Raw genomic sequence first — 26,253 nt, 5'->3', positions numbered from 1 at the left:
GATATTACCTTTCTAGAATATAAAATCCATGACAGCAGAAACAATGCAATTTCTTATCACCCTATCTTTAGGATTCAGAACAACACCTGGCCCACAGTCAGTGTTCAAACAATATTTATTGAGTGAATGTTGACTGAATAAGTAAAGCAGAAGTAAACTTTTAGAGATATCTCTCTTGGTGAGCTTTTCCCAGGTTTCATGTGAGGGCAGCTGAAGCAAATTCAGTAGGAGCCAACAGTGCTTCAGAGAAACAGCTCGGCCTGGAAGCAGGCCGTGTTTATCCTCTGAATTCCAGGCACTGTTCTCCTGCCTCTCACTGGCCACTAAAACTGGAGAGGTTGACTCTGGCAGAAACTGAAGGCATTTGGCATGCACACATCTTTTAGGTCACCAGAAATAACTTGGACATGCATGTGTGTGTGTGTTAAGCGGAAAGGACAAGAAAAATCAGTTTTATTTATGGGGCTACTGGGCAGCGAGTTAGTTTTTATGGGTGGGGACCACTTAGGCAGGGAGAACTCTCAGGTTAGGTTATTCCATTACTGGAATCATCCCCTGTCCTTCTCTCTATCCCTACCCCAGTGGTCTGAAAAAAAAGCATTTCCTTGGTCAGTTTTAATTTGGGGGAATTACTGCAGTATCTTTAGTCCCTAGTGGGATGTCCCCTGACTTCTTTCTTAGCATTTGTTTACTTCCTCCTTAAAAATCACTATCCTCCAAAAAAGCGGAGGCATGAGGCCAGTTCTGTTGGTCACTAGGAAGGAAAGAGATGAATTTCTGCTGTCCTTTGTAAGCACCCAGCGAATGACCTCTGCTCTTAGGACAGTTCACCCCACTATGTCCACCATTGGGAGAAGGGGGATGGGTGCATTCAGGGACACATTCGGGGCCAAGGACAGGCATTGGCCAGTTGATGTTGGTGCCAGGATTAAAACCTAGGTCTTCCTGCTTTCCATATCAGTAATAGAACTATCTTTCTTTTTGCCTCTGCCATCAGATATGGGTTTGGTTTTGTTTCTTAACTTCTTAGAATCTCATTTATGAGTTATTTTCTTTCAAACAAGATTCTGGAAATGGGAAGCTCATCTTCATATGCCACTGTGGCAGGGTGAGAACCTTCCATCCCCTCCTACTGACCTAGGCAGCCTAGCTCCATCCCAAGGCCATTGCTCATGACTCTGACTTCTGTCAGTTAACCTTTGCTGAAAAAACTGGCCCAAATTCAGTAGCTTAAAACAACCACAAGGTATTACTCCTCATGCATCTGTGAGTTAATTGGGCAGCATTTCTGTTGCTCTTTCCTGGACTCACTCTTGTGCCTGCACTGGCTGACTCTGGGCTCTGGGCTTAGCTGGTGAGAGTAGGCCTTCTCTTTCCAATAGTCCTTCATTTTCAAGGAGGTTGGACTGGGCTTTTTTACATGGTGACTGGGATCCAAGAGGATGAGACAGGAAGCTGCAGGGCCTTGTGGCCTGGCATGGAAGTCATATGATGGTCAAATCAAGTCAGAGGGTAAAGGCCAGCCTAAGTTCAACAGCTCCACCTCTTGAGGGGAGGAGCTACAAAGACTCTTGGGCCATATTTATCATAGGCCTCCGAGACAGAAGGGAATGAACTGGGACCATAAGAAGCTAGGGACTAAAGAATTTCATCTGTTACCAGAAAACATATGGATTTAAAGTGGCCAAATCTTTTAACTTTTCAAAAGAAGCTGGGAATCTAGATTTTAAAAAATCTATTAATAGCCTGTCTTTTAGAGCAGTTTTAAGCTTATAAAAAACTGCTCAAAATAACTTAGAATTTTTATATAACTCTCCCCTTTCCCTAAGTTTCCTCTATTATTAACACCTCTCATTACTGTGGTATATTTATAGCTACTGATGAACCAATTTTGATACATTATTATTACCATTGTTATTAACTATCAACCAAAGTCCACAGTTCACATTAGGATCCACTCTTTCTGTTCTATGAGTTTTATGAGTTCTGAAAAGGCATAATGTCTTATGTCTACTACTGTCCTAAAAAACCCTGTGTCCCTCCTGCCCTCTAATCTTTTTACTGATTTTGTAGTTTTCTGTTTTCCAAAATGTCATGTAGTTGGTATCATACCATACTATAGTCTTTTCAGAGTGGCTTTACACATGTATGGTTTAATCCATGTCTTTTCATGACTTGATAGCTCATTTCCTCTCAACATCAAATAATATTCCATTGTTTGGATGTATCATAGTTTGGTTATCCATTTACCCGCTGAAGAATGACTCGGTTGCTTCCAACTTGGCAATTATGAATAAAACTGCTATTTATATTTGTGGGCAGGATTTTGTTGTGAATGTAAGTTTTCAACTTATTTGAGTAAACACCAAGGAGTGTGGTCGCTTGATTGTGTTGTGTGATAAGTCTACATTTAGTTTTATAAGAAGCAATCAGCTTGCCTTTTAAAGTGGCTTTCTCAGTTTGCATTCCCACCAGCAATGCATGAGACTTCTGTTGCTCCTTATCCTCATCAGCATTTAATGTCAGTGATTTGGAGGCTAGCCGTTCTAATAGGTGTGGAATGATATACCCTTGCTTTAATATTGAGCATACTGGTCCTTTATCAGATATGCATTTTGCAAATGTTTTCTCCTAGTCTGTGGCTTGGCTTTTCATTTTCTTAATAATGTCTTTTGCAGAGCAGAAGCTTTTAGCCTAAATGAAGTCCAACTTACCAAGTTTTTCTTTCATGGATTATGCTTTTGGTGCAATATTTAAACAGTCACTGCCAAACCCAAAGAGACCTAGTTTTTCTCCTTTGTTGTGTTCTAGAATTTTATAGTTTTGCATTTTACACTTAGGTCTATGATCCATTTTGAGTTAATTTTTGTGAAAGTTGTAAGGTCTATGTCTAAATTCATTTGTGTGTGTGTGTATGTCTAGTGGTTCCAGCCAGCATGAAATCTGGATTTTGTTGTGAAGTGACCTGATCTTAAAAGGTCGGTTCAATTTTTTTTTTTTGGTGGTCATGCTGAGATGACAACTAAGTTCCCCTTCCTCCAATACACATTTCGTAGAATGTTTTTCTCCACCCTGGATCACCTCTGCCTCCCTCCTCCCCTTATCTGAAATGCTCTTCCATCCATTCGTATCATCTTTCCTAGTGCCCACCTCACATTTCATCTACTCCGCCTTTCCCAACACTAGACTGGCTTGTGTACCTAAAAAATACCCAGTTAAGAGTTGTTGAACTCTATATACACTTCTGAGTTCTAAGTTCCATTTAGCACTGTCGTTTACCACCGTCTTTCCTCCTCGACCAGAGTATAAACTTCTGGGGAGGCCCAGGGATTCTCTCCTTCTCCTTTACCACAGGAAGCTCAGCAGAGATCTGAGCACAAATTTGGTCAGTGATCTCCACCGACCATTTTAGACAATCTAAAGTGCTCTTTGATCTTTAGGAGAGATGGCTGAGGACCTCCCAAAGACAGGATCCCCGAAGTCTTGCCCTAGCAAGGCTGAAATGGTAGCATCTCTGATTCTGATGCCAGCTTTAGCATTATGTCCACAAAACAAGAGGGCACTCATCCCCTTGGAGAATTAGGAAAGATTTACCAATGAGACAGCAAAATATGGCCTCTGAAGCACCAAAGATGCCGAGTCACAAATGTGTTTCTTTCATTATGATTGTTATGTGGTCAGAAGGATCATCCCAGTCATTATGAAAACAATGAAAAATGAATGAAATAAAAAAAAGACAGTTTTTTGGTGACTGATTCCCCACCTCATGCCTAATTTATATTCAACACAGTGGTAATCCCCCACCCCTTGATTTGGTCTTGTGTTTCCCATCTTTAAGTGTTTCCCATTTAAGGGGTTTGGTGCATCTCAAAGTGAGCAAAGATGGAAAGAATGAAAGGGTCCAGGGCTGAGACCCAAGAGGTCTGGACTGGTTGTGACAGAGCCCAAGCACCACAGCGGAAGGTGCTTCAGACCTCTCAGAATTCACAGCCTCAGGGAAATGCTGCAGCTTGCATTTGCTGGGGTGACCTCGAGTCTGTCTGTGTGTGGTCCATCCAGGCCAATCCCAGGCAGAAATAAACGGGCAGGCACAAACTGGGTGACAAGCTCTCCCAGCCCTGGGTTTAGAAATGGGTGGTGAACCAGTTGCAGTGTGGAGCCACTGACATGGCCCTCATCAGGGCTGAGGCAAACGCTGTTTCAGCACTGCTTCTACCTCAAGAGCAGCCTTCTCAGAGCTCAGGACTCCCACGGATCACTTCACTATTCCCTCGAATGGAAGACAACAGCCGAGCAAGAAACATACCCACATTCCAGCCTCCCATCCTCCACCAAACAAGGAGACTGTTCCAGGCCTCATACTCCCTTCCCTGGGAAAGCCCCCAAACCTATAGCAGGTAGGCATGTGTCCCACGGATGGCATGAAGCAGGTAAAGTGATAGCCAGTGTTTTACATAAAACAAATCTAGCTTATTTGAAGTATGACTTTTGTACATTTCATAGCATATGACGAATAATTGGGTTCTCAAAAAAAATCACATCTAGACATCAAAAAATAAAAAATCACAAGCCCCCTCATCCATGACCTGTTTAAAAGACATAACCCCCCATTTCCATGTAACTGCTAAAGCAGCCTCTTTGGACACACTATAGTCAACAAAGCCTTAGGGGCGCCCAGATACCAGCTGCTGAAAACAGAACTTAAAGACCACTAGTTGGTGCTGCTGGTGAAAATCATAGAGTGTTGAGCAACCATGCTCATCAGTTCAGTTCAGTCGCTCAGTCGTGTCCGACTCTTTGTGACCTCATGAATCGCAGCACGCCAGGCCTCCCTGTCCGTCACCAACTCCCAGAGTTCACTCAGACTCACGTCCATCGAGTCCGTGATGCCATCCAGCCATCTCATCCTCGGTTGTCCCTTCTCCTCCTGCCCCCAATCCCTCCCAGCATCAGAGTCTTTTCCAATGAGTCAACTCTTCACATGAGGTGGCCAAAGTACTGGAGTTTCAGCTTTAGCATCATTCCTTCCAAAGAAATCCCAGGGCAGATCTCCTTCAGAATGGACTGGCTGGATCTCCTTGCAGTCCAAGGGACTCTCAAGAGTCTTCTCCAACACCACAGTTCAAAAGCATCTATTCTTCGGTGCTCAGCTTTCTTCACAGTCCAACTCTCACATCCATACATGACCACAGGAAAAACCATAGCCTTGATTAGAAGGACCTTTGTTGGCAAAGTAATGTCTCTGCTTTTCAATATGCTATCTAGGTTGGTCATAACTTTTCTTCCAAGGAGTAAGCGTCTTTTAATTTCATGGCCACATGAAACCATGCTCATGCTGAGCAACAAATAACCTCAGCAACTGCAAGGTACAGAGGCTTAAACAGAATGGAAGAAAAGGAACCAGAATCTCCTTAAAGTCTAGGAAAGCAGCATTAGGAGTCCCTGAGGGAGCCATCCATCACGGGATGGAGGCTCCACTGGCCATGGAGAACCAGAAGGGACTCACTGTCCACAAGCTGAACAAGTTACATTATTTGAACATTTGAGGATACTTCCTGGTATACAAACACATCATCTACGTCATAATAGGTAAGTAATTAAACTTCTTGAATATCAAGGTAGGATTTAAAGCTGTCAACAATTAAAAAGAGACCTGATTTTCTCAATGTACAGTTTCATCTTACACTGTGGCTGCATTTTCTAAGCACCTCTTACCCATTTTAGAGTCATTTTTCATTCCAACCCTTAGTATCCCTTAGTCTCTTCTAAGGAAAAAAAAAATGTTAGACCCATTTTGCGGGTCTGTAAATATGTTAGCGAGATAGAATGGTGGGGTGCAATCATGCAACCACAGCGAGGAGAAGGGTAGGAAATGGTTCTGACATGCTGGTGTCTCACCAAGAGAAACGACTGCCCTGAAGGCAATTTGTGGCTGAACCTCGAACTATTTTCATCAGAGAAAGGCAAAGTCAACTCTGCTCTTCCTGAGTTTCACACAACTGTGGCCAGAGGGTCCAGCTGTTCTGGTCATGGCCTCACATTCTTTCTGCAAAGGCTCTAGTGGACAAGATTTATGCGGTGGTCTGGAGAAGCAAGCTAAGTAATGTGGGATGTAACCACAAAAGAGAACTTTCTGGCCCAAGCAGAATAGATCTAGTTTCCGTGGAGGATTGGACAACCAGCCTCAAAACAGTCTCAGCTATGGGTGCTCAACACCAAATAATGAAGCAACAGAGGTTCTTCTCTTTTGGAGCATCTGCTCTGTGATCATGGTCATGCTGAGCTTTGAGGAGCTAAAGACTCAAAAGGCTCCTGGAGCTATTCTCTCTGGCAGTAGAGACAGATAGCACTGAACATACTCAACAAAAGTTGGGGAGAAGGGAAACTGTGACAACACAAATGAGTGAAACAAATGTAGCTGCTGATCTACTGAGCTACTACAGTGCCCGGATGTTTGTAAAACTAAAAGAAGTAGTTTTTCATGCCCTAGCAGCCAGCACAGGCAAGGAGCCATCACCAAAGCCATCTCAGCAGGATGGTAGATCAAACATCACCAAGGCCAAGAAGCAGTATGTTAACAATCGTGATTCCCCTTTGAGATGATGGTGCTTAAAACATGTGAAATAAACTTAGCCAAGCTTCCAAGTTGAGGGAGAAGGTTTACGTTAGGTTCATGGGACAATACTCAAAGTCAGGCGGGGCCAGAAAGCACATTCTGGGTAGAATGGCCGACAAGGGCCCCTTGTGGCCAGCAGCTGGACGTCATACTTACAGTGAGTTGGGCCGGGTGGGTTTGAGCACATCCAGGTCTGGGTCACTGGAGTTTATGTTGGGCTGTAAGCTGCTGCTGGAATTGAGGATGCTGTTCGCATTTGAAGAGACGACAGATTCCAAACTGGAGTTGATGAGGCTGTTTCTTTGTTCCTCTGTGGGGAACAGAAACCCACAAACCCCATATTAATATTATTCCATTCGATTCCATTGGGATAGTCTGTTCCTACCTATCCAAAAGTTTATAAATAATGAGGTTACATGGAGCTCTCTGGTGCTAATGAAACTAGGAAATGGACATAGGGAAGAATTACAGGACAAATAAGAATCACAAGTGGGAGGACCTCCCCGTGGATCCTGTGGTTGGGAAACTGCCTGCCAATGTAGGGGACGTGGGTTTGGTCCCTAGACTAGGACAAGTCTACGTGCCGAGAGGCAGCTGGGCCTGTGCTCTAAAGCCTGTGAGCTGCAACTACTGAGCCCACACGCTGCAACCACTGAAGCCAGTGTGTCTAGAGCCCGTGTTCTGCAACAAGAGAAGCCACCACGATGAGAAGCCTGCACACCACAACTAGAGAGCAGCCCTGGATCGTGGCGACTAGAGAAAGGCCACAAACAGCAACAAAGACCCAGCACGGCCAAAAATAAATAAACAAATGAATTAAAAAAATACTAATTACCAGTGGGAAAGGAAGAACCTGAGAGTAACAGGTGATGTGAAACTTTAGAGCAAAACTCATTCCTCCGCTTGACAGGACGTATCTTCTCTTTCACATGACAAACCTTTTCGTGGCTCAACCACCACACAAGTTGTATCTTCCTTGGACTGGCAGATGGTCAGAACAGAGAGAAACTTCAAAGCCCCCTTGCAGTCAATCATATCCTTTTGGCTTCTGTGACATTCACCCTTTATTCTAAAACTCCTGCCCCTAACACTGCCTTACTTGCCTAAGCCATGTCCTATCTCTGACCCTATGGTACCACACTATAAAATATCTACTCTTTAGCCATCCACTTCCTTATGGCTCTGCAATCTAACCCCCTGATCACTCCCCAGCCAGATCCTTCTGGGTTGCCTCTAGCTCCAACTATTTGATGCTGAGCTTCCAGTTAGTTTTTTGACTAATAGATCTGTAAGGACTACAGAGTAGTCTACATATACAAATCTGAGTCTATGTTCCAAGCAGTCACATTAGTGCTTGGAGAATATTACCAAGTCAGAGGGGAGAAACCTTGAGTTCCCTTCAAGACCACACTCCTGACTGGGTATGTAGAGTCAGGCAATATTTGGCTCTCTGTTTCTCGGTCAATGCAGCTATACAATGGGGAGCATGAAAAATGCCTTGCACAGCTTGGGGAGCTGTCATGAGGATCAAGTGGGATCATATGCAAGAATGTGTTTTGTAAACTTCAGAACATTGTTCAAAGAAAAGAACTTTCTGTTTCTTCCCATTTTTAAAAACTTGGAACCATGTGCTGAAGAAAACACTTTGGATGATTTAGACAAATGGCATGGGCACTACTGTAGAAGCAAAACATCAGAGACATGGAATGTCTTTCTTGTTCCACATTCCTTACAGATACACCATATTGGAATCAACTGATGTTTTGGGCAATCAATTCAAGTATCAAGAAATATCATATCTGGGTTAATCCTCACTGGATCTTTCTGAAATGAGCCAGAGGTATACCATACCCCTAAGAAGAAAGACTAGGCTCACTTACATGGTAGTTTAGAGGTCAACATTTGAACTCAGGTCTCTTTAGACAAAATGGGGGGTGGAGTGTTATGATAAAAAATGCTCTTCCTTTGCACTATTCATGTATATAAAAATAAGCTTATGAAATGATGTTAGAGTAATATTCACATGAGTTACACAAATACATAAACATACAAACATACACATACACACCAATAATACCTAGCACCTCGGCAAATTCTCAAGGCCATGTTGAAGCCTCTCAGAATTCTGAATCAAAAAAACCCATGAAGCTTATGGGGTATCCTTGAACTCTAATTAAATTTTGAAAAAAAAAATAGATTATTAAGTTGATTCCTGAGGTTTAGAACAAGTCATATTTCAAAAGCTTGAGTTCCAAAGAGAAACAACAAAGAAAGAGAAATCAACAGTTACACTGAGCCAAGATGTGGGAGGACTAATAGGGCCTGCAAATGGGAGTTTGCTACCAGGAAGAAAAACAACTCCAAAATTACATAATTAGGGGATCATTGAGAGAATGGATATGCCATTTATCAGTATGAATCAGTTCATAAGTAAGTAAAATTTTCCTTTGCACAAAATCCTCGCATCAAGGCTCCTGAAACAGTACGAGGAGCCCAAGACTACCTCCACTCCACAGGGAGTAAGGATGACACTTCATTTGGGCTCAAAGGATGTATGTTCTGCTTCATGAGAGGAGAGATGAAGAATTTCATTAACTCTGGTTTGAGGCTAAGTATGTAGGATATAATTATCTGAATTCATAGGAAATAGAAGAGAATAACTATAGCTCATATTTCTTTGTGATTATATTTACTTGTCCATGCTGCTACTGCTGCTGCTAAATCACTTCAGTCATGTCCGACTCTGTGCGACCCCATAGACGGCAGCCCATTAGGCTCCCCCGTCCCTGGGATTCTCCAGGCAAGAACACTGGAGTGAGTTGCCATTTCCTTCTCCAATGCATGAAAGTGAGAAGTGAAAGTGAAGTCGCTCAGTCATGTCCGACTCTTCGCAAACCCATGGACTAGAGCCTACCAGGCTCCTCTGCCCGTGGGATTTTCCAGGCAAGTGTACTGGAGTGGGGTGCCATTGCCTTCTCTGACTTGTCCATGAGAGGGGTATAATTCTATGAATTAAAATAATGCCTTGCTAAAAGAATATTAGCTTTTCTAAAATATTATGAGGACATTTGCTATTCATCAGAAAACAGAGTACCTGAAATGAAACATTTTTTAATTTTCACTTATTCAATAAATATTTATTGAGCTCCTCCTGAGTATCGAACCCAGCCCCCAGACAGCAGACTCTGACACTAATTCATTGGTAGTTTAATCAGATGAATATTAGAGTACTGACTGATTCATATGTCTACCTTTCTCAGTAGGCTACAAGCAACCTAAGATTGGGCACGGGACAGACAACATTTTGAAATCACAACTGAAAAAAGTCACAGAAAGATGCTCTGCTTTATAAAGTATTTTACCAGAATCCTAATGCTCATAAAAAAGCTTTGTTTCTAAAAAACGGATTTAGGTAAAAGTTTTAAGAACCCAGCTCCCACTACAGTATTATAGACTGGGTCTTTCCCATGAGCTAACGAGGAAGACCGCAGCATGTGGAACAATGATGATTTGGGGTTTTGAAAATTTTTTTATTTTTAAAAAATTTTATTTTGGGGTATAGCTGATTTATAACACTGTTAGTTTCAGGTGTATGACAAAGTGATTCAGTTATACATATATCTATTCTTTTTTTCAGATTCTTTTCCCATATAGGTTATTACAGAGTACTGAGTCGAGTTCCCTGTACTATACAGTAGGTCTTTGTTGATCTATTTTATGTATAGTACTGTGTGTTAATCACAAACTCCCATAAACCCATAAGAGAATGAGGGTATGGATAGATAACGAGGACTCAACCTTCCTCGGACTAGCAGTTAATAGAATAAAACAGGTGGCTCTACCCTAACTGAGCTTGAGGAGGGATTCATTTACTGGAGGACATACATTCTTTCTTAAAATAATAAATTCTTTTTGAGATTATATTTTGACTTATATTTAGGTATCTAGGACCTGTCACATGTGGTGGACTTATAATAAAACAACAACAAAAGCAAAAAATCAGGGAAAGGGATTCTTTGTCCAAGAAGAAAATGCCAAAAACTTAATCATAATATTTCACAGGTTTGCAGCCAAGATGGGCAAATATGCATCTCAAGAGGCAGACTCTTTACTGACATCCTCCATGGGTCACAAGATATGGAGACCTGGAAAATCTGGCACTCTCTGACTACAGGAACACTACAATTTTCTTTGACAGGAGACCTCACATAATTAGACCGAGAGCTTCTAAGAGGACAGACGTCTAAGCTGAAACGCTGACAATCCTTTCTGAGGATGAGTAGGAAGGTGATTATTGCAGAGACTGAGTGGGGAGTAAAATCAACAGCAAATCAAATGTTTGGCGGTTAAGGAAAACTATACCGCAACAAATTCTAATTTGCAGCTTCAATGAATTAAGAAGAAAAACAGCAAATGATTCGGTAATGTCCCTCAAAACAGGAGGACTTCTGTCAAGTCAGCAAATGGACACTTGCCTCTGACAGAAAAACATGAGAACAAGCAGCCTAAAAGATTAAAAATTAAAAAATTAACGAAATCATTCAAATACCAGAGCTGGACTTCTTTGAGTCACTTATGAGTCAAACGAGCTCTGGCATCTACATCAGAAGGTATAAGAAGGACTGATGGCAATTATATTGCTGGGAAAAAAAATTACAGGCTAGTGGGCTGAAAAAAAGGAAAACAGCAACCAGTTATGAGTCAAATCAACAAGATCAAATGACCAAAACAGAAAGAATCCCCACAACGCAGGAATTTTCCTGACCTGGTTGAAGGCAGTGAGAATGCTTGCTTATTTGTCAACAAGAATCTCTTTTCTTATTACTCACAGGAAAGAAGAGCCCAGAGACAAAGAAACGGTAAAATAAAAGCTCAAACAATTGCCAATGTGCACAGGTAATGTGTTGGATGCTTTCATTAACACGTGCTCCCTAGGAAGTGACAAACTGGATGTGGATCTGTGCCTTAAAAATGCACGCTACTCAAGGGCAGGGCCGTGTCTGTCCACACAGACTACATCAAGCAGCCGTAACAATGGCCAGTGAGGTCAAGGTTAGTTCATACACTCCTGGTGCCCAGGCCATGCACAGTAGCAACTAAGGCTCTACAACGGTCATGACATAAATGATAAACATAAATAAGGCAACCCTAACTACCAGGACGCGTTCTGCTGGCATACAAGGAGGCAGTTTTGTGTGACTTAATTTTTCAGGTGCTTCAGGCAGGGACCACTTATGTCCTTGAAACCAAAGTACTGGTTACAGTGGGCAGAGTCTCTGTTTTCTGTACAAATCAGGAGTGGAAAAACATGAGTATGCAACCAAATCACTGCAACTAAAAAAAGCAAGCCACAGAATAATTTTGGTGATATTGTACTTCTTTTGGGGGTTGCCATGGAAATTTTGGAGCTAAGCTCCTTCACTTTCCATATTTATCAAGTGACTCCCGCTTGCTCTGATGACAAGCACACCACATACAAGAGGCAGGGTCTCTGCTGATCACAGAACCCAGAGGTGAGACAAGGAACGCACATGCAGAGCCCAGCCAAATTCGCCTGGCTTGGCAGGCCTGAACATGTCTGGCCCACTGAATACTCAGAGCTGAAGGGTAAACAGGAAACACAGACCTCCGACAACACTTTAAGGGAGCTTTCCCACCATGCACAACAGTATGTCATCATACAGGCTGGTATTTTAGCTTTCCACGAGGTCTTGGACTAGCTGTCAAAAAGAAGAGCTAAGATGACTGATCTGTAACAGCAGCTCACGATGCCTCGCAGAGCCCAAAGGAGGAAACTGTCTCTGCGTATGATCAAACAGGGAGAAAAGGGAGTCACCAGATGGAGGCTCTGCAAAGACCCAGGGCGTTTCACCAAAAATACTAAGGCAGAAGCAAACGCCCAGAGGCTTTCCTGGGCTGTGTTGGAGCGAGAGGTGTACTTTCTCCCACTTGTTAAAGTTTTGCAATGAAGCCTGTAATGTATCATCTTGACAAGATAGGATGATAATAGCAAGGCAGCTTAATGAATTTTGCAATAAAAAATGATGAGTGCACAGCAATTTTGGAGTTTGCCATCTCTGAGAAACACCCAAATACACAGAAAGCTTGGAATCAAGACTTTCTGAAGCAATTTTTCTCCCCTGTAGCTTTTGCTCCTGATAAGGGTGGCATGCCAAGCCCCACTAAAATCTGAGCTGGTTTGATTACAAGTTTGCTAACCCAGTCTCAGTCCCTATGATAAAAATAATCTTAGGAAACAGTTTGGGCAACATGTTTAAGCACATGAAAACAATTTGGACAATGTTTGAAAAAATAATCGTAAAACATAGTTTGGGCAATGTTGTATTAAACAGGGAGGTGACAAGTGAAAAATGTCAATGTTGCTTGGACCACAGACACAGGACATGTGATCACAACTTCTGACAAGTTGTCTTCAGCAAAAGCACCACAGATCTTGGTTCCCTATAGACTGGCTGACATACTCTCCCCATGGTGCCACAACAACCCTCTGCTTTGCAAAAGGAAAGAATGCCAGTGAAAATGGGTTTCATGAGAGAACGGGGAAGTCACTGTGGCTGGTCCCAGATTGAAGAGATTCACAGGACTGAGATGCCGTGGTACAACAGGGAAGCCTGCTCCTGAAACAACATTTCAAAAACCACATGTTAGGAATGCGCCTCTAATTAATGGCTGAACAGGGACTTGAATGTTCAGAGTTAAAGAGACACTTTGCTACTCACAACATAGCCTTCTTTCCTCCCTGAGAACTTACTTTTGAGGAGGGACACTCTCTCTAATCTATGGTTCCCCGATAACTGAGAAAGCCCACACACAGACTGCTGATGTATTGCTGACAATACAGTTTCTTCTTTCCCACTACTTATGGGAAAAGAAGAAACTGATACAGTTACTTATTATTATACTATAACTCACTGCAAAATGGGCTGAGAGAATAAAATGAAATGTATGATTAGAGTGTTTTTAACAACTTAAAAATTAGTTAATACATAATAAATATGCATTTCTCTTTAGTTTAAAAGTACAGAATGGCATACAAATACTCCAGATATATTCTGGTGCATAAAAGCCCAGTTGTTTTTCTATACACAGAAATAGGTACTTATATAATTTTTTTTTTCTTTTAACAAAGTAGGATAACATAATGCCTAATGCCGTGATACCTTTTTTGCTCATATAGTGATAACACCAGAGATGGCACCCTGGAATATGTTCTTTTTAATTTTTTTCCTGCCATTAGCTTTCCACGGCATCACTTTCTAAGGGCCACATCAACTATGCAGGTCTCAGTCACACATGGTAACCACACACAATTAAGACAAGAGCCACATTACACTTTACAGTCTGCATGAAAATAGGAATTCCTGTGGATAAACATGCTGTCTGCCAAAACAAACAGGTATGTCCAGAGCTCCCAGGATCTGCAGAAGCTACCTGAGAAAAGACACATGCCGCAGGTTCGACAGCTCCGAGAGAGGCATTACGTAAACCTCAGAATGGTACAGGGTCCCAGTTATTTTTCAGCAAGGGAGACACACGTCCGAACTACATGAGCTGGATTCTCAACCTCTCTCTGGGCCTGTCTGGGAGAGGGTCCAGGATGAATTAACAACTAAGAGAATTAATCAAAGCTATAATCTCAGCAGCTATTTAATAAGATCCATGTAAAACAAAGCCCAAGAATCCATTCCCAGACCAAGCAAGGCCGCACAGCCCACTGCTGGCTGCTGATGCACTGGCACTCTAGAATTCAACGGGCTCTCTCTGGGCCAGGGCGACTCTGCATTACTCTCAAGTATGGGCCTCTCCTTCGGAATCTGCAGGCTCCAGAGAGGGGATACTTTCTTAGTCAAACATAAAGTAGGACTCCTGACGGTAATCATCATAATCGGAGCTAACATTTATTAGGTGCTTACTATGTACTAGGCTTGCTGTCAAGTATGTTACATGCGCTGGCTCACTTAATCATGGCAATTTCCCTCCAAGGAAGTTATTATTAGTGATCGATTTTACAGATGAGCAAATGGAGGTTCATAAATGAAAAGTAATGAGCTCCAGGTTGCAGAGCTGGTAGCAGGTAGAGATGGCACTGAAGAAAAGTGTGGCAACTGCAGAGCCCCTGCTTTCAACCACCACCAGGCTGCCCCAAACCCTGAAAGAAGATCTAAGAGACACTCTGCTAATGACAGAAGACAGGCCATCTTGACCATCCCTCCCCTCCTCAAGCCAGTGCTTCTCTAATCCTTGCTGGCTTTAGCATCACCAGGGCACTTTTAAAATGACAGAGGCCTGAGCTCCAGCCATTACCTGATTCAAAATGTACTGGGGAGGAGACCAGGCATCTGTATTTTCAATAAGCTCCTCACATGATCTTAATGTATACCCAAGTTGAAGAACCACACTTCCAAGAAACATATTTGAGGACCTGGGACAGCTATACTTTGGAGACACTGTGGCTGTGGTTCCAGACCACTGCAATAAAGCCAATATCGCAACAAAGCAAGTCACATGAATATTTTGGTTTCCCAGTGTATATAAAAGTTATGTTCATACTACACTGTTGTCTATTAAGTATATAAGAACACTATGTCTTAAACAACAATGTACATACCTCAATTAAAAAAAAACTTTATTGCTAAAAGATGCTAATCATTATCTGACACCACGGGGTTCCCACAAAACTTTAATCTGTAGAAATGCAGTATCTTTGAAGCACAGTAAAGTGAAGTGCAATAAAAAGAGGCATGTCTTTGTAGGTAATAAAAAGCTAGGACAAAATGATAAATGTTACCTTGCAACCTCTTGGAAGAAATCTTAAAAAGTATGAGACCTGTGTGCTTGGTTCCCTCTAATCCTCTGGCTCTACCTTCTACAGTCGTGTGAAAAAAGTACAGCTTGTGTGTCAGTACCTTTCACCTAGACACACCAGTCTAGTCTCTGCTGTATGATGTATCTGCATGGAAACTTGGAGATTAAACAGTAATCTCCTTTGCTACCATTCATCTGGCAGCACAGATGAAAAACCTCCTTTCATCTCCTCTGAGGTGATCACAAACAAAGTGATTGCCTCAGCCCAGCATATTAAGCGACTGCTGAATGCACACAGCTCACTGCAGAGTTGCCGTGAGATGGGGGTGGGGGAGGGGAGTGGCCGTGGAGTGGCTGCTGCCTGCCACTGCGTGTAGTGAGGAACCCATTCAAAATGGTCCAGCTGCCTCCATGGCAATGCTGGGCACCAGACAGATAGTTTTTCTTGCTTCTTTAACTCAGTCTAGAAAGGTTTTCACTTTTGTGGCTCGAGAAGTGACAGAGGTATCCTTCTGGAGACAACATGGTATGGGGAAGGGATGTGGCCTGGGTCCAGATTCCTCTTCTGCTGATGCCCTAGAGCCTCAGTTTACTTGTTTGTAAAATGTGGATGATGAGAACCTACCTCACGGGGTGATGAGCAATTATAAAGATGAGATGAAGTAACACTGGGAAAAGGAAAAAGCCACCTGGAGAAGACTCCAGTAACTACTCTCAGATTAAAGCAGAGGAGTCTTACAGAGGTGCCCAGACATACAACTGGTCTACCCTCCTGGACGGAAAAACTCCTTCTGGAAAATAAGACACACATCTGTGAACATCAACAGGTGAGATACTTTCATGACAATCTGAGACCAGAGTGTTGGCACAGATTCACATCTAAGAGGAAAAAACAGGCTCCAACTTCTGCACAGGCTGGGGACACTGCAGTGAGGTGAGGGGAAAACATGTGCCAATGGAATGTACCTACTCTGTGAATTTGGGGCTCATCAAGCATGTCAACTGGGGGCTGAAGAGAAGGCTGACCCACAACCACAGGAAATATTAAACTGCAAGTGTGCCAATGAGACTGAGAAAAAATATAACTCAAACAAGAGCAGGCACACAGACATAAGAGAAATGAAGCTCTGGCAATATCATATGAAGTTGGAAGGCACAAGGGAGGCACATGGAGGTACCATGTGGGGTATGTTTGTGTGTCCTCACAGACGTCATCCCTGTAACAAGAATCTGAAGAAAGGAAAGGTCACGTCAAACCTGGAGAGGTGTCACAATGCACCCAAAGTTTTCAACATGAAACTGACATGATTGGTGAGGGTCCACAATGATATAAAAACCAACAGGCAACATCTGAACCCGATTCCAGTCAACTGGACAGAAGAATCTTGAGTTTGTGTATGTTAAGAGGAAGGATCTCAGTCAAAAATTTAGAGCAAGACCTGTGGACTCCAAACTGTGGTACATGTTCCACAGTTTGGACATATGACAATTCTAAGGTTTGATGTGGATGAACATTCTTTAGCTTAACAGTTACTTATGTTTTAATATTTAAAAATACATGTAATTAACAGACTGGTTCCAAATAGGGAAAGGAGTACACCAAGGCTGTATGTTGTCAACCTGCTTATTTAACTTATTTGCAGAATACATCATGAGAAATGCTGGGCTGGATGAAGCACAAGCTGGAATCAAGATTGTGGAAATTATCAATACCTCAGATATGCCGATGACACCACCTTTATGGCAAAAAGAGAAGAACTAAAGCGCCTCTTGATGAAAGTGAAAGAGGAAAGTGAAAAAGGTGCCTTAAAACTCAACATTCAGAAAACTAAGATCAAGGCATCCAGTCCCATTACTTCATGGCAAATAGATGGGAAAACAATGGAAACAGTGACAGACTTGATGCTTGCTCCTTGGAAGAAAAGTTATGACCAAACTAGACAGCATATTAAAAAGCAGAGACATTACTTTGCCAACAAAGGTCCATCTAGTCAAAGCTATGGTTTTTCCAGTAGTCATGTATGGATGTGAGAGCTGGACCATAGAGAAAGCTGAGCAATGAAGAATGGATGCTTTTGAAGTGTGGTGTTGGAGAAGACTCTTGAGAGTCCCTGGGACAGCAAGGAGATCCAACCAGTCCATCCTAAAGGAAATCAGTCCTGAGTATTCATTAGAAGGATTGATGCTGAAGCTGAAACTCTAATACTCTGCCCACCTGATGTGAAGAACTGACTCATTGGAAAAGACCCTGATGCTGGGAAAGATTGAAGGTGGGAGGAGAAGGGGACGACAGAGGATGAGATGGTTGGATGGCATCACCGACTCAATGGACATGAGTTTTGAGTAAACTCCAGGAGTTGGTGATGGACAGGGAGGCCTGGCATGCTGCAGTCCATGGGGTCACAAAGAGTTGGACACGACTGAGCAACTGAACTGAACTGAATATTTTCATGTATATTAGACAGTAATACGGTAAGATAACAAAACTGATATTTTAGAAATTTTATTGAATAGGATGAGGCAATGTAAAGAAGTGAGGTTCTTAAAAACTGATTTAAAGAAATGTATCAAACAAACAACTGTGGAAAAGTTATATGGTTGTGGCCCAAAGACTGGATGAAGGCTTATGTAAATGATGCAAGTTTGGGAAGTACTAAGCTAGGCATGGATAAAGGCCTTAAACTGAAAAACATCACTGTATGGAAATATAAGATTTTTTTTCACAGATTACCTGCAGAGTCTTCACCAGTACTTTGATCCCAAAGAGTAAACCCAGTGATGTGCTTTGATAAAGTCTTCCATCTTTGTCCACAGATCAGACATAGAGGAGGGTTTTGTGTGTGGCAATAGTACCCTGTTACCTGCTCATGTAACAGTGGTGAGTGGCTGCACTGCAACCTAGGAGGAGTGAGTGCTGGCAGAACCTTACACCTCCTGGCCAGTCTTCCTCACCCACCTCTACGGTGCTTTCCAGGCCAGCCTGAGTATTGTTCTAATTTCCCGGGGAGCTGGGGGTTCCAAAACAAACTCTAAAAAGTATATTATACATACACCGCTACATACTTTTCAACAACAATGTTTCTCCCAAGGCAAGGAGGAAAGCTGAGCATCCTGCAAGTATCCTCACACATAAGCAGTCAGCCCTGTTTCCAGGGAGGGTTTCCTCCTGCTCCCAGGGTAGATCTACTGCTTCACTGTCTTCCCGTCTTGCATCCTCCTGTCCACCGTGTTCAGACAGGGACAGCTTGATCTGCAGCTTAGGCACGTCTACCTTCACACATCCTTAACTTTCACTCGCCGCCTCATGTGACAGAATTAATCTTGAGAAGAGATCTAATTGATTTTCTTCTAATCGCCACCTTCTTTCTTACGTGCTCTTAGAATATGCTTTAAGACCTGATCCATAGCTGCCTCTGTTTCCATCTAAGCATCAACTTGGCACTTTTTCAAGCTTAGAGGAATTTACTAATATCATCTGATCTGTCCTGAGCCGCAAATGTACACTGCTTAGCACAAAACCTTAGGTGACTGTGGCTGTCCTGGAAACATGAGAAGGTTCTCACTCTACAGCCAGATGCTGTGTTCGTGGCAGATGAGGGTGAGGCCAGGCCTGTTCCAAGTATTCTCTGGTACAGACCACAGTGAGAACGACCCTAGCCAGATACATAAGGGAAACACAGGCTACTGTTTGAAGGGAAGCCAACTGCAGTACAGGGTCAAAGCCCTGAAACTGTGCCTATCTGCTGACCCAGAGATTCTTCCAGGAATTTATCTTAAGGAAATAATCATGAATATGAACAGATTCAGCTACAAGGATGATATAGTGGCTTTATTCATAAAAGCAAGGTATCTGAAACAACCCAAGTGGATGCACCAAGGTGTGGCCACATTATGGGATACAGCAATCTCTTTAAAAGCTGTGATCCTCCAAGGTGGGGAAGATTTCTTCTCAGGAATAATGAGAGGAAGGCCATTACTTCTGGAAGGCAAAGGGATAGAAAACATTTTCTGTAACAAAGAGAAAGATGCCAATCAGGATATGGAATGTCTTCCCTCCTCAAAGCCAAGAGGATCATTTTCTCTGATTTGTGATTTTACTGTAACGCATAGATAATATTGTTATTATCACATAATACATAACAGACATATCATATTTGTATAAATACATAAAAAGAATACAGACTACATATTAATATATTAAATAAAAATATATAATAATTATATAATAATCATAGGACTTTCACACCCGTAGCATTTACGGAGCATCATCTGAAGTGCTTTAATCCTCACCACAAACCTGTGAGGTAGAAAACCATTATCCCTGTCTTGCAGAAGAGGAGCCTGAGACCCTGCAGTAGCAGAGAGCATCAAGCAGGTTCTCACCCAGGCTGCTGTGCCTATGGGCGCTGTCAACCACAGCTTTCTCCTGCCTCCCCAAAGACACACTGCTCTATGAGAGCAGCCATCTGCCGACTTACTGTCACCTATTCACCTGTCTACTTCCATTACTCAATCCTGAGCTCCTTATAGGCAAGGTCACGTTTTTATCCTCCTTGGTTCCTGCATGTGATTAAACAGTAACTAATGATAACAGCAGCAGCTTTCAGTCGATCACCCTTGCCATGTCCTGTGCTAGCTGCTCAACGGCATAAGTCTGCTGAATCCCTATCACTTTCCTTTGAGTTAGGTCCTATTAACCCTATTTCTGTCCTTTATCGAGCCCATCTTTGCATGAAATGTTCCCTTGGTGTCTCTAATTTTCTTGAAGAGATCCCAAGTCTTTCCCATTCTGTTGTTTGCCTCTATTTCTTTGCATTGATTGCTGATGAAGGCTTTATCTCTTCTTGCTATTCTTTGGAACTCTGCATTCAGATGCTTATATCTTTCCTTTTCTCCTTTGCTTTTCACTTCTCTTCTTTTCACAGCTATTTGTAAGGCCTCCCCAGACAGCCATTTTGCTTTTGTGCATTTCTTTTCCACGGGGATGGTCTTGATCCCTGTCACCTGTACAATGTCATGAACCTCTGTCCATAGTTCATTAAGCACTCTATCTATCAGATCTAGTTCCTTAAATCTATTTCTCACTTCCACTGTATAATCATAAGAGATTTGATTTAGGTCATATCTGAACGGTCTAGTGCTTTCAGAGATACCAAGGGAACATTTCAGGTAAAAATAGGCTTGAAAAAGGACAGGAATGCTATGGACCTAACAGAAGCAGAAGATATTAAGAAGAGGTGGCAAGAATACACAGAAGAACTGTACAAAAAAGATCTTCATGACCAAGATAATCATGATGGTGTGATCACTCACCTAGAGCCAGACATCCTGGAATGTGAAGTCAATTGGGCCTTAGAAAGCATCACTACGAACAAAGCTAGTGGAGGTGATGGAATTCCAGGTGAGCTGTTTCAAATCCTGAAAGATGATGCTGTGAAAGTGCTGCACTCAATATGCCAGCAAATTTGGAAAACTCAGCAGTGGCCACAGGACTGGAAAAGGTCAGTTCTCATTCCAATCTCAAAGAAAGGCAATGCCAAAGAATGCTCAAACTACCTCACAATTGCACTCTTCTCACATGCTAGTAAAGTAATGCTCAAAATTCTCCACGCCAGGCTTCAGCAGTATGTGAACTGTGAACTTCCAGATGTTCAAGCTGGTTTTAGAAAAGGCAGAGGAACCAGAGACCAAATTGCCAACATCCGCTGGATCATGGACAAAGCAAGAGAGTTCCAGAAAAACATCTATTTCTGCTTTATTGACTAGGCCAAAGCCTTTGATTGTGTGGATCACAATAAACTGTGGAAAATTCTGAAAGAGATGGGAATACCAGACCACCTGACCCGCCTCTTGAGAAACCTATATGCAGGTCAGGAAGCAACAGTTAGAACTGGACATGGAACAACAGACTGGTTTCAAATAGGAAAAGGAGTACGTCAAGGCTGTATATTGTCACCCTGCTTATTTAACTTCTATGCAGAGTACATCATAAGAAACGCTGGACTGGAAGAAGCACAAGCTGGAATCAAGATTGCCGGGAGAAATATCAATAACCTCAGATATGCAGATGACACCACCCTTATGGCAGAAAGTGAAGAGGAACTAAAGAGCCTCTTGATGAAAGTGAAAGAGAAGAGTGAAAAAGTTGGCTTAAAGCTCAACATTCAGAAACCTTAGGTCATGGCATCTGGTCCCATCACTTCATGGGAAATAGATGGGGAAACAGTGGAAACAGTGTCAGACTTTATTTTTTTGGGCTCCAAAATCACTGCAGATGGTGACTGCAGCCATGAAATTAAAAGACGCTTACTACTTGGAAGGAAAGTTATGACCAACCTAGACAGCATATTAAAAAGCAGAGACATTACTTTGCTGACTAAGGTCCGTCTAGTCAAGGGCTATGGTTTTTCCAGTAGTCATGTCTGGATGTGAGAGTTGGACTGTGAAGAAAGCTGAGCGTCAAAGAATTGATGCTTTTGAACTGTGGTGTTGGAGAGGACTCTTGAGAGTCCCTTGGACTGCAAGGAGATCCAACCAGTCCATTCTAAAGGAGATCAGTCCTGGAATTTCTTTGGAAGGAATGATGCTAAAGCTGAAACTCCAGTACTTTGGCTACCTCATGCAAAGAGTTGACTCATTGGCAAAGACCCTGATGCTGGGAGGGATTGGGGGCAGGAGGAGAAGGGGACGGCAGAGGATGAGATGGCTGGATGGCATCACCAACTCGATGGACGTGAGTTTGAGTGAACTCCGGGAGTTGGTGATGGACAGGGAGGCCTGGCGTGCTGCAGTTCATGGGGTCGTAAAGAGTCAGACACAACTGACTAACTGAACTGAACCCTACTGTACACACAAGTAAACTGAAGCTGAGAGAAAGTAGGAGGCTTGCGCAAATGCTGTCACTGGTACAGAAGCCCAGGCCTGCCTGCCCATGGGCAGTGCTGGGGCCTTCAACCCCTCTCCTCCACCACTGGACTCCCTTATTACAGGAACTGAAGAGAAACCACACTGGAGATCTGAGAGCCCAGTAACCCAATCGCTGCAAAGTACTTGGAAATCCAGAAGCGAAAACAAGATTTGATACAGTCATGGTGAGAATCCTCTGCCGTTTGGAGCAAGGAGGGTAGTGCTCTCTTATTAATCTATTAATTAATTCCACACACTTAGTAAGTATCTACTGTGCGCCAGGCCTGGGAGAAGTGGAGGGGAAGGAGAAGCAAGCCAAATAAGGTCCCCGAACAGAGAAAGCCCCATTCCAGTAGTACACGTAACTCGTGCTAATAAGCATAGAATTACAACCTGAGAAAAGGAAGGGAAACTGGTTCTAGCAGAGCCAATAACAAAAGAGGGGCTGAAGAAGCAGCACCTGAGCTAAGCATTGACTGTGTGACTGGAGGAAAAGAGGCTCAGCTATCTGCCCACAGGAGATCTGGAAAGTGGATCCTGGACACTGCGGCTCCTTGCCTTTCATCCTCAGCACCCTGCTTCCTGTCCTGTCGAGGTTACTCAGCCACAGAACCTCGGAGGGCATGATGGTCAATACGCTGTCCTCAAGGACACAAAAGGCAGCAGCTCACACACAGAGGTAGAGGTAAGTTCTCTGGGCAGCGGGGAGGCGGCTGAGGTGTCCCTAGGGCACCCTAGGCAGTGACTCACGTTTCTCTGTTGACTGCATGGTGTGGAAGAGCGTCAAGGGCCTCTCGCTGCAGGACGGGGGTTTGGAGTCACTGCTCTTCTTCCGAGACAGGTGCAGTTGGGCATTGGTGAGTGGCGCGTCTGGCACGGTGTTAAATATCTGCAAAACAGTTTCATAAAAATGTTACACACTAATGTGAACCCAGAAGAAAGCACGAGTCCGGACCTATATGATTAAAAAGTCTAGTGGGGTCCAAGAATCAGCAAGAAAAAGATAGAAAAAGACCACCAGCATCTGCTCAGGACTCTATTGTAAGCATCTCTCGGAGCTGGCAGGAAACAGTCTCCTCTGGAAGTACAACCCAAGGTCAGGAACCATCCACTTCCACTTCCTACCCCCTCTGTTATCATCTGCATGGATCTTCTTTCTGTTGTTCTCTCCAGGGCCAATGGAAAGTAGCCACTGTGGAAAGGATTTAAAATTTTTTTGATCCCCTTTTTCTAGAACTGGTTAATCAAAATCATTTTCCTGTTCTTCACTGCCCATGAGTCTGTTTCCCAGTTCTTAACAACTGCTTCACAATTTTCTGAAGATGTGAAACATGCATTTAAATGACACCAAAGAAGCCCAGAACAGGGCATCATTTTCTCATCCTCAATCATCTCTAGCTAGACCATCTTTTCTACTTCAGCAGCTTTGTGTTATTTTTGAGCTGAAAAAAAAAAAAAAAGGCTGTTTTCCCCAACTCTTGATGACAGAAGTAACATACCTGCTACAAACTGTTTGGAAAATGTAGAACAGCTTCAAGAAGAAAACAGAAAAACTCTCCCAATTCCACTATTTAGAGATAACCACTGTTAGCATTTGAATTTTATTTTCACTTAAGCTTTTTTGTTTTAAGCTTTCATTGCAAACAAAACAAAACAAAACAAAACAGGTCCATGGTTAAAAAAAAAAGTGAGAAGAAAATGACAGATAAAATTCGTGACAATGACAGATAAAATTCATGACAATGCTTGTCTTTTTTCCTACAGATCCAAGTATGACAGAATTATTATAATAGCTACCACTTACATGGTACTCACCATGATTACAGTCACCACCCTACAATGCTGGCTCCCTAAGGACCAGTCACTGCATGTGTTTTCCATGTAGCTCACTCAGTTCTGAGTGACCCTGAGCATCAGGTACTGTTCTCATCATTTATAATGAAGGACTGAGGCAGAGAGGTTAAACTGCCACAATTACAAATATAATTACAGATGATAACATAGAAAACCTGTGTCCCTAGTTTTCTAGATTTCTTTTTAAGTGCATGTAACAACAACAACACTAATTCATTCAGCCTGGAAAGATCTTTTGAGCATCTCCTTTCTACCAGCACTCTGGGTACAGCAGTGCTTGAGGCCAACATGCTTCCGGTGGTTTAGAGAGTCTGCATCTAGCAGCTGTGATTTACTGAGTATCGACCATGTCAGGCACCACCTCAAGTGCGTTGTATGAGTTATCTCACTTAATGTTAAAATACACTTCTCCATAATTGGAATCCTATTCTTTTTACAGTTTTGTATCCTATATGTTTCTTCTAACATTGTATTGTAACATTTCCCCCTTCATTAAAAAAATCTTCAAACCTTATCCTTCTTGGCTGCATAATATACCCACTGTATTAAGACATCAACATTTATTGACCCATTCATTATCATCTCATACTCTGGAGTCTTCTGGATCTTCTGTTTCCCAATAATCACAAGTGATGAGAGGAAAGTGGTGGCACCCCCATGCCCCTCACCTATGGGTGGCTCTAGACACATGAGAATCTTTCCCACGGTTTTCTCTCCTTTGTGCGTGCATTAAAAAGCAGAAGCTGAGATATAGGAAGCAAAGTCATAAGAATGATAAGAATTTCAGCCAAAACAGCTGCTCTCCATGAGTTGGCAGGTCTTTGGGTTCCAATGATGCCAGCCAGCTGGTTCAGTCAGTCTCCCTTCCAAACACAGCTGTCTGAAAACAGCATTATCATATTTTCCCCAAGGGACTGAATTTTCCACAAAATAAAATGAATCACTACATAGCTGAGTTCATCTGGGGTGAGGATGTAAGGAGAGAAGGGAACTTAAAGCAAAACAACAAAACCCCCTAGCTTCCAGAGGAGCTTGAACCCCAAAAATAAGTACCAGTGCCACACATGTCACCAGGCTCCTTCTGAGGATCTTCGAGGAAAGAAAAGAGAAACTATGGTTGTTGCTGAACTCAAGGACCACAGGGCTAAGACCTAAGCACAGACCTAAGAAGCTATCTTCCACTTCGTTCTGTGCTCAACAATCCAGCCAGGGCTGCTCCTAGGTGACACTCTGTGCACCAATAACATTGGCACTTGCTCTTATATATGAGTGTTTGCACCTGCCAGTCACTGTGCTAGGTCAACTCAGTGTAGCCAAGCAGGATGACCATTCCACAAGGAGAGATTTCCTGAACCACATGGCCCAGCAGGAGAGGGGCTTGGATGCAACCCTAGACCTGCAGTTTCCAACAACTCCCCTCCCCACCTCCACAGCAGTTCTCAGCATTCAGCTCATCTTCTCCAGCCAACCTACACTACCAAAGCCGGGGCCCAAACCCACAAATACAGATTTCAACAAATAATGATGTCTCTTAACACCCTTCTGCCTCTGGCCTTAAGTACAGCATGTTCCTCAATTCCAAGCAAAAAATATCTGAAAATGAATTCAAACTAAGTGATAGGCCCCCACCTCCTCTGTCTGGCTTCCAAATTTTGTCTTTCTTTTCCTAATGAGCTACTGAGAATGAGATCCTCGCACAACCACAATAAGGAAAACGATAATGCATATGCAGCATTTCCATTTCAACTGTCACCAGAAAAGCGGGCATTTCCTCTTTCCTAAATGCTAGAGGAACAAAGAAGAGGGAGTCGTAAGGAAGAACTATGGATTTAAACAGAGGAGTGGAAAACTGCCTCCAAAACTGTGATTATACACTGATAAATAGGAGGAGACATGGGAATTACATTCTGCTTATTGGCTGTTCTCTCTAAAAGGAAAGCTGTTGGAGCGTACTAGAATCAGTTCTAGATGCAGATTTTCTCCATGGGCCAGAGCTATAGTCCTGAAGTCTAGCTCTCTGGGCCTCAGTGCAAACCAGCCCTAGGCTTTTG

At 42.8% G+C, this 26,253-nt stretch overlaps 1 protein-coding gene across 4 annotated transcripts in view; it reads right to left on the bottom strand.

The window, feature by feature from the left end:
- ARHGAP26 (Rho GTPase activating protein 26) overlaps positions 1-26,253 on the bottom strand; it is a 482,086-nt gene that overhangs the window by 71,921 nt on the left and 383,912 nt on the right. For all 4 annotated transcript variants that reach the window (XM_004008912.6, XM_012178663.5, XM_004008913.6 and 1 more), the window contains exons 19-20: positions 23,099-23,237; positions 6,773-6,926 (exon numbers count right to left, since the gene is read on the bottom strand). In XM_004008912.6, coding sequence (XP_004008961.1) covers positions 6,773-6,926; positions 23,099-23,237 — 293 coding nt within the window. The remainder of the gene's footprint in view (positions 1-6,772; positions 6,927-23,098; positions 23,238-26,253) is intronic.

Source organism: Ovis aries, chromosome 5, assembly GCF_016772045.2.
Source record: "Ovis aries strain OAR_USU_Benz2616 breed Rambouillet chromosome 5, ARS-UI_Ramb_v3.0, whole genome shotgun sequence".
NCBI classification, from domain to species: domain Eukaryota; kingdom Metazoa; phylum Chordata; class Mammalia; order Artiodactyla; family Bovidae; genus Ovis; species Ovis aries.
This window is presented reverse-complemented; position numbering and strand designations above follow the sequence as displayed.